Source organism: Cebus imitator, unplaced genomic scaffold (assembly GCF_001604975.1).
Source record: "Cebus imitator isolate Cc_AM_T3 unplaced genomic scaffold, Cebus_imitator-1.0 Scaffold82, whole genome shotgun sequence".
In the NCBI taxonomy this organism is placed as follows: domain Eukaryota; kingdom Metazoa; phylum Chordata; class Mammalia; order Primates; family Cebidae; genus Cebus; species Cebus imitator.
In genome coordinates, this window is record NW_016107397.1 from 4,118,706 (window position 1) to 4,127,573 (window position 8,868).

General features: G+C 43.5%; 1 protein-coding gene across 5 annotated transcripts in view; it reads right to left on the reverse strand.

Annotated features, from left to right (window-relative positions):
* ZKSCAN1 (zinc finger with KRAB and SCAN domains 1) overlaps positions 1-8,868 on the reverse strand; it is a 44,926-nt gene continuing 36,058 nt past the window's right edge. For 2 of the 5 annotated variants that reach the window (XM_037740327.1, XM_017533648.2), the window contains one exon: positions 1-5,528. In XM_037740327.1, coding sequence (XP_037596255.1) covers positions 4,636-5,528 — 893 coding nt within the window. In that variant the 3' untranslated portion in view covers positions 1-4,635. The remainder of the gene's footprint in view (positions 5,529-8,868) is intronic. The other 3 variants (XM_037740325.1, XM_037740326.1, XM_017533649.1) reach the window with 2 other exon arrangements.

Sequence of the window (8,868 nt, forward strand, 5' to 3'; positions counted from 1 at the left end):
TAGTAGAGACGGGGTTTCACCATATTGGCCAGGCTTGTCTCGAACTCCTGACCTCAAGTGACCCACCCGCCAAGGCCTCCCAAAGTGCTAGGATTACAGGTGTGTGCCACTGAGCCCGGCCAATGCTATCCCCAATTTTCTAAGCATAAGGATTTAAGAGTGAGTCAGTGGGAAAGCATGAGTATGGTTTGGAGAACCTGGTCAGCTTAAGCAGTCCCACTTGACCATTCCTGTACACTTCCCACTCTCACTTCATGGAGAAGACCCTCTGCTGACAAGAGAATCCATCCCTTTGTGTGCACTGGTGACCTGACAGCTCAGAGGTCAACCTCTTGGTTTTGAAGAAAAACTCAAAATGCTGCATGTTTAAAGGTGTTCCATTTTAGTGCCCCATTAGCCTGTCTTACCTCACAAATGTACCAATCTCTTGATCTGATAAGCACCGAACTATGAAGCTTTTCCCTTCATCTCCCCACTGCTCTGTTCTGTGAACTGACTTTTTGTCTACAACCACATTGATTTCTTCACTGTTTGCTCCAAAACTTCATTTTGGAGTGATGTGTTCTGTCAAATAGACTAAAACAAAACACAGAATCTGCTTACAGGTAATACACAGAACAGTAACAGGGACTGAAGGTACAAAACACAAACAGACATTATGGTCATATAAAATATATAGAAGTACCCAACATTAATTTTTTTAAGTCGCGCATTTTGCTATTTTTTTTAAAGCATTTCCCCACATTTTTTTTTCAGTCTGTAGATCCTCTGCAGTTAAGATTGAGTTCCCTTTTGTGTTTTTGTTTTTTTGATATGGAGTCTCACTCTTGTCACCCAGGCTGGAGTGCAGTGGCATGACAGCTCACTGCAACCTCCATCTCCCAGGTTCAAGCGATTCTCCTGCTTCAGCCTCCCGAGTAGCTAGGACGACAGGTATGCGCCACCACACCCAGCTATTTTTTTATTTTTATTTTTAGTAGAGACAGGGTTTCACACCTTGTTGGCCAGGCTGGTCTCGAACTATCGACCTCGTGATCTGCCCGCCTCGGCCTCCCAAAGTGCTGGGATTACGGGTGTGAGCCACTGTGCCGGGCCACGATTGAGCTCCCTCTTGCAGTGTTTCTCAAATTCATCACATGACTGGAACATACCGATGTAATTCATTTTCTGTCTGAAGCAATGAGTGCTATACAGGAAAGTTTTCCTCACACATAATATTCATAAAGTTTATTTACAGTGTAGGCTTTCTGTTGCAAAAGGCTGAGATGTGATTAAAGGCTTTGCCATAATCATCACATTCAAGAGGTTCCTTTCTGGAATAAATAATCTGACGTCTATGTGAACTGTCCCACATATCACACATCAATTTCTCTACACATATTTAGCAGTTTCACTTTTATGCCTTTAATATTAAGTGCCTTAATATCAAGATGTCTCATACATCAATATTCTCAGGTTTTAGCCTTGGCTTCCAGGCTGGAGCAGAAACAAACACGCCACAACCTAAAAATGTTACTTCTCTTCCTGGCAAGGGTAGGGTATATATTGAAAAACTCTTCAAAAATTTCCATTAGGACAACTAGCATGCTAATGGTTAACCGTAGGGTGTTTCAACTGTTAACAAACTTCAGCCAGCCAAAAATTTTTGAATGACTATCTCGAATGCCAATGAGATGTTGCATTTTTTGACCATGACCCAAATACACTTTGCACTGAGCATCTGATAAATGAATGCACTGCAAGTGGTTTTAATAAACAGCTGTAGCCCCTTTTCCTCAGAAAACACATCTTCAAATAGCTGCTTCAAGGAGTGCATGTGCTGAAGATCTGAAGCAATCCCAGTGGCAGCTATCCAACAAAGTCAGGAAGATGTCCCAATGAAATGGAATTAAATGTGAGGGCACAGGTCACATTTTTCATTTAAAAACAAAACCCAAAAATGATGGCCAAATTGTATCAGCATATACTTGTGGCTGAAAGAAAAAAAAAAAAAAAAGGCCAATGTAAACACGACCAAAGTCCTTTCCCTCTTAAAAAACAAGGTCAGTGTTTGGGTTGTTGCCTGGAGTTCCACACCTCACTTTCAGTTGCTTTTTTTTTTTTTTTTTGAGCCAGAGTTTTGCTTGTCACTCAGGCTGGAGTATAATGGCACAATCTCGGCTCACTGCAACCTCTGCCTCCTGGGTTCAAGTGATTCTCCTACCTTAGCCTCCCAAGTACCTGGGATTACAGGCGCCTGCTACCATGCCCGGCTAATTTTTGTATTTTCAGTAGAGACGGGATTTGACCATGTTGGCCAGGCTTGTCTCAAACTCCTAACCTCAGGTGATCCACCCACCTTGGCCTCCCAAAGTGCTGGGATTACAGGTGTGAGCCACGGCACCCAGCCTCAGTTGCTTTCTAGAGGGCAAAAGTCCATGCTCAAAAGCACCAGCAGTTTTCCACACAACCATCACTGTGGCTTATTCTTTGAAGAAAATCCTTAATACATTTTCTACCTCCACTTCATAAAAAGTTGCTTAGATATACTCTTCTGGAGTAACAGGTTTTTCTTCCGTTGCATGGGTAGAAATATCCTGGTGACTGGTTGACTTGCAACATGTTTTCCCAAGTAACACTGATGAAACTGCTTAGAAGCTATAGGAAGTTGTGGTTGATTTCAGTCATAAAATCAAGGAGAGGTCAAAGAATGGCCACTGTGCACAATTTTAGCTCCCACTTAGTTGGTGCCACAAAAAACCATTTGGTCCCATGGATGTTAGCCATTGATCAGTGAATGACTGATGAATACAGTTTTAGTGTAAGTTTCTTAAGGGAAAGTCTCAAACTATATATTGGGTTCTCTTGTTATGGGGAGGTCACACAGATAGTCTTGAGGTTTGTTCTCAGTCTATGTTTCTAAGTTTCTGCAAGGCTGTCCTACCCTTGGGTAGGACCCTTGTCCTACTTGAGTGCAGATGACTACCTACACAGTCCACAATACTTGGGTTTCCTGTGTGTGAAACAGTCTCTGCCATCAGCTTCTAGGTAGGCAGCTGTACCCTCTGCACAGATGATGGGACCAATGAAAGTTTCATAACTTCACCTCGATCTTTAGGGATGAGAAACAAAAAAGTCACTGTGCATCATGATGACACAGCCAGACACATCTCAGTATAGTGGAGAGCTTCTCAGAGCAACAAAATACATTTAGTAATTGCCAGGTAACAACTAATGCTTTTGCAAAGTTACCGGGACAGTGTGGAAAAAAATGCTTCCTACCACATTCCTTTTTCTGAAAAGCAATAAAAATCACATCTTCTGAGCTCCAGTATCTAAGTTACAAATGATTCAGAAAATCCCCAAATCATCACACTGTTCAGAAGCCAGAAGAATTCTAAAAGCTTCACCACAGAAGATTAAAAAAAAAAAATGACCTTAGTCAGTATTATTTTCCTTCTTTAAGATGACGATGGTAGAGTCATTTCCAACATTCCATGGTATTTACTCAGTGATCTGTGTTTAGAAAGTCTATGCAGGTGGCTAACCAGTGCCTTTCGTTTATATTTGGAACAAAAATAGCATCAGACCCTAGGGGTTTAGCATGCCTTGTGGCTACAAAGGTCCTCTTTAGAAGCTGGGCCAGACTACCGTATTTCAGGGACTCACGATTCACAGGCCTTTATCACACACAGAGAAGTCCTGTTAGAAGTCAGTCTTAATGAGTGCTTCTTAGGTTTTCAGCACTATGTCCAGCACTGTGTTGGCAGGGACAGAAATATATCCCATGACAACCGAATCTTTTTTTGGGGTGGGGTGATTAAAAACTTCATACATGAAACAACGAAGGATTAAAAGACAGTATACAATCAAGTGCTAACTTGCGGAGAAATGCATTTGGGAGTGCTATAGTGCTTTACGGATTTCAAGAAGGGAGAGAAGTATTTTGAGTTGTTGTTGCCATTTCAGTAGAATTGATCTCAGGGATGAGGATAGAACCATCTACATTTGTTGCAGTCCTTTGGAACTGTAGACTGGTGCACATACCCTCTCTTTCAGGAAGAGATAGAAATCTTTGGTTTGATACTGACTAGCACAGTCCTAGATTTCTATAGCTTTGGTAGGCTACCAGTGATCATATATATGACTTATCATATATATAACTAGCTTGAGCAGCATGTCCCCATGTCATTTTTGTTTTCACTGTTCCTCTTTTTTGAGAAATAAGCAAGATGTTGGCCAAAGTAGGGCTTGTTTGCAGTAAGTAGCATCTTAACCTCCGTATCATGTTCGTGGAGCCAATCTTGATGTTTTAACTATTACGCTGTGGTTGCTGGAGTCAAAGAGTGCCTTAAAGGTATCCTCGTTACCTTGAAAAGCTTGACATTTTACTACGAGTGTGCTTTTATCTTGTGTGGAAATCTCATGTGGATTATCCATCAGATAAGCTTTTCCCTGCAGGGGCTGTGTGGAAGGATTATATGCTCAGCTACTACACAAAGGCAGAACACTGCTGATGTGACCAGAAGGATCCTTAAGTGTGATTTTTCTTTTTTAATCCATTGAGGCTGTAATTCTTTTTCCCTCTATGGGCACACATCTCTGAACTAATTTTAGAAACAAAAGGGGAAAATGGCTTGATGGCAAATTCTTGCTTTACACACAACTTTTCAGGAAGGCGCCAAACGCATCAAGGGAGGCTGGGCTGTACTCAGAGGCTCTCTCTCTGGCATGGATTCTGTGATGCAGAGTGAGGGTGGAGCTGCGGGTAAAGGCCTTGCCACACTTAGTGCACTTGTAGGGCTTTTCTCTAGTGTGAATTCTCCGATGCAAAATCAGGTATGAGTTTCGGTTGAAAGCTTTTCCACATTCACTACATTCATAGGGTTTCTCCCCCGTGTGGATTCTCTGATGCTTGGTGAGGTCTGAGCTCTGGCTGAAGGCCTTCCCACATTCATTACATTCATAAGGTTTCTCTCCAGAGTGGATGCGCTGATGGAGGATGAGATTTGAACTGTGACTGAAGGCCTTGCCACACTCGTTACATTCATGAGGTTTCTCTCCCGTGTGGATCCTCTGATGTAGGACAAGGTTGGAGTTAAGACTGAAGGCTTTCCCACACTCACTACATTCATAGGGCTTTTCTCCAGTGTGGATTATTTTATGGCGGATAAGGCTTGAACTTCTTGTAAAGCATTTACCACATTCATCACATCTGTGAGACTTTGTTCCTGTGGGAACTTCTTCAGGGGTGGTGAAGTTGGAGCTCAGACTGAAGCTTCTTCCCAATCCTTTCCCCTTCTCCCTTGGGCCTCTCTCTCCTGTGGTGGTTCTTTTGTCCTTTCCTGTAGCTGGCCCTGAATCTCTCTTCTCTTTCCCAGTTTTCTCCTCAGGGTTCTTCTGCTGTTTTTCTCCTGTTTTGCTCACCTGGTCACGTTTCTCTCCAAACTCTTTCTGGAATCTTCCTACTGTCTCCCCGCGTGATGCTGAGTCTTCCGCTGTTTCAGCCTTTGAGGTTGACTCCTCGTTCTCATTCCTGTTTTCACCACCTGATACAACAAATAGAAAATTCAAATCGCACCTTTTTCTTTTGAATATACAGGTGGATCAAGTGACAATTTCCTGGGAAGCTTCTACATGGCTGCAAAATGACTTCGCATTATTATTTTTATTGGAGACAGAGTCTTGCTCTGTTGCCCAGGCTGAAGTGCAATGGCACGATCTCGGTTCACTGCAACCTCCACCTCCTGGGTTTGAGCAATTCTTCTGCCTTAGCCACCTGAGTAGCTGGACCACAGGTGCACGCCACCACGCCCGGCTAATTTCTTTTTTTGAGATGGAGTCTCATATTGTTACCCAGACTAGAGTGCAGTGGCACGATCTCAGCTCACTGCAACCTCTGCCTCTGGGGTTCAAGCGATTCTGCCTCAGCCTCTCGAGTAGCTGAGACTACAGGTGCCCACCACCACATCCGGCTAATTTTTTGTATTTTTAGTACAGACAGTGTTTCACCATGTTAGCCAGGCTGGTCTCGAACTCTTGACCTCATGATCTGTCTGCTTTGGCTTCCCAAAGTGCTGGGATCATAGGCGTGAGCCACCACACCGGCCAATTTTTTTTTTTTTTTTTGAGACGGAGTTTCGCTGTTACCCAGGCTGAAGTGCAATGGCACGATCTCGGCTCACCGCAACCTCCGCCTCCTGGGTTCAGGCAATTCTCCTGCCTCAGCCTCCTGAGTAGCTGGGATTACAGGCACGCGCCACCATGCCCAGCTAATTTTTTGTATTTTTAGTAGAGACGGGTTTCACAATGTTGACTAGGATGGTCTCGATCTCTTGACCTTGTGATCCACCCGCCTCGGCCTCCCAAAGTGCTGGGATTACAGGCATGAGCCACGGCGCCTGGCACACACTGGCCAATTTTTATATTTTTTAGTAGACATGCGGTTTCATCATGTTGGCCAGGCTGCTCTCAAACTCCTGGCCTCAGGTGACCTGAGTGCCTCGGCCTCCCAAAAGTGCTGGGATTATAGGCATGAGCCATTGCATCCAGCCTGACTTTACTATATTAATTGGAGATTAAATAGGAGAAAAGGGGAAAAATTGGGACAACAGGGAAATCTGTTGTCCCGGTTTTGGAACAACAAAAATTTGGAAAATGAGAGAGCAAAGAGTGGAGAGTAAGGGGAAACTGACAACAGAGGGAGCATAGGGAGAGGATGGGAAGAAACAGACACACAGGGAATTAGCAGAGGGTAGAGAACAAGTCACAGGAGGAGGAAAGGGATGAGAAGCAAGAGCCTTCAGAGGTCACAGTTCTATTACTCGATCACCTGATAATTAATTGGAAGGTATATGTATACGTTTAAAATATCATGACTAGGCGTGGTGGCTCAAGCCTGTAATCCCAGAACTTTGGGAGGCTGAGGCAGGTGGATCACCTGAGGTCAGGAGTTTGAGACCAACCTGGCCAACATGGTGAAACCCCGTCTCTACTAAAAATACAAAAAATTAGCCAGGCGTGGTAGCTTAGGCCTGTAATCCCAGCTACTTGGGAGGCTAAAGCAGGGGAATCGCTTGGACCTCGGAGTCAGAGATTGCAGTAAGCTGAGATTGTGCCACTGCACTACAGCCTGGGTAACAAGGGCAAAACTTCGTCTCAAAAACAAACAACAAACAAAAAAAAAGATCATGTTCCATTTCTAACAAGCATTCATAAGTTTAAAAAAAGAACTGGTCTTTCATAGAAAATGATTAGTGGTATTAGCAGAAACAAAGGAATACAATTTAAAAAAAAGTAAATATTTCTCCAATTCTGTGAGTTTTCCATCAACAAATTGATGATTAGCAGGCAAACAAGGACTTGGTTTTTTGTTTTTGAGACAGGGTTTTGCTCTGTCACCCAGGCTGGAGTACAGTGCCCTGAACACAGCTCACTGCAGCCTCAACCTCCTGGGTTCAAGCGATTCTCCTGTCTCAGGCTCCCAAGTAGCTGGGACTGCAGGCCTGCACCACCCTGCCTGGCTAATTTTTAAAATTTTTTGTGGAGACAGTCGTCTTACTATATTCCCACATGTTGGTCCTGAACTCCTGGCTTCAAGTGATCCTCCTGCCTCAGCTTCCTCAAGTGCTGGAATTACAGGTGTGAGCCATTGTGCCTAGCCAAGGAGCTTGTTTTGAACATGGCAGGCTACAGGAACCTTCAGACATAGGAAATAGTCTTTCTCCATCAGGGAGAGGAGCATAGAGCTGACAGTGCTCAAGTAACAGAGGAGTAGGTAAAAAAAAAAGTGGTTATAGCATTAGTAAACATAATTAAACCCTTCACTGACTGACACAGAATAACTGAGAATTGAAAAGAAACTGAAAATAATACTGAAGGCCGGTGCTATGGCTCATGCCTATGAATCCCAGAACTCCGGGAGGCGAAAACGAATGGATCGCTTGAGCCTAAGGGTTTGAGACCAGCCTGGGCAACATGACGAGAAATGCAAAAGTTAGCCGGGCATGGTGATGCATGACTGTAGTCCCAGCTACTCTGGAGGCTGAGGTGGGAGGACGGCTTGAGCCTGGAAGGTCAAGGCTGCAGTGAGTTATGATTGCACCACTGCACTGGGAAACAACAAGACTCTGTCTCAAAAAAAAAAAAAAGGAAAGAAAAAATTCATCTAGTACAAAGAGCAAGTACCAAGAGAATTTATAAGCCCCATTTATGCCTATGATTGAAAATAGAACTCAAAGTTTCATTAGTAACATCCTTCATGTTCACGCTTTATTCACATTCCCTTTGCCCTCCCAGGTAGAAGTCTTGCTATGGACCTGTTTATTAACTTATGTGAGGGCCTCTTTGCAGTACTGTCCTGAGGGGTTAATATCTAGCCAAATGAAAATGTCTGCCAACAGTGTCACCTTGTCTTATCTGGCTAATGCCTGTTGAACTTCCTTGTTCTTACTATATATCCAGGACCCAGAGCTCTTCACAGAAAATCACCATTAAGTTTAGAAGCTGGGAATCCTCATCACAAGGACAGTCCAGGAGCAAGTTGTAGAAGTACACAAAGCAGTGTATTGGCATCGCTGCTAGGAAAGAGATATTTCCCCGACAGAACCACCTAAATTGTAATCCATGGGAATGCAGCAGAGCTGCCTCTCAGGAAAATGAGTGGACTCAGAACACAATTTCTGATTTTAAAGAGCAAAAACTACCTAGCGATAAAAAACTGAATCAGTGTCACAATACCAAGCTTTTGCAGTTAAATAAACATAAATGTTCTCACTCTCTGGTCTAAAAAAGGGTGTAGGTCTAGGTAGTCTCTAAGTCTTCATCAACATTCAACTGAACACATCAGAGATCCTACAGCTAACACATAAAGATGCAAAACATCTTTTT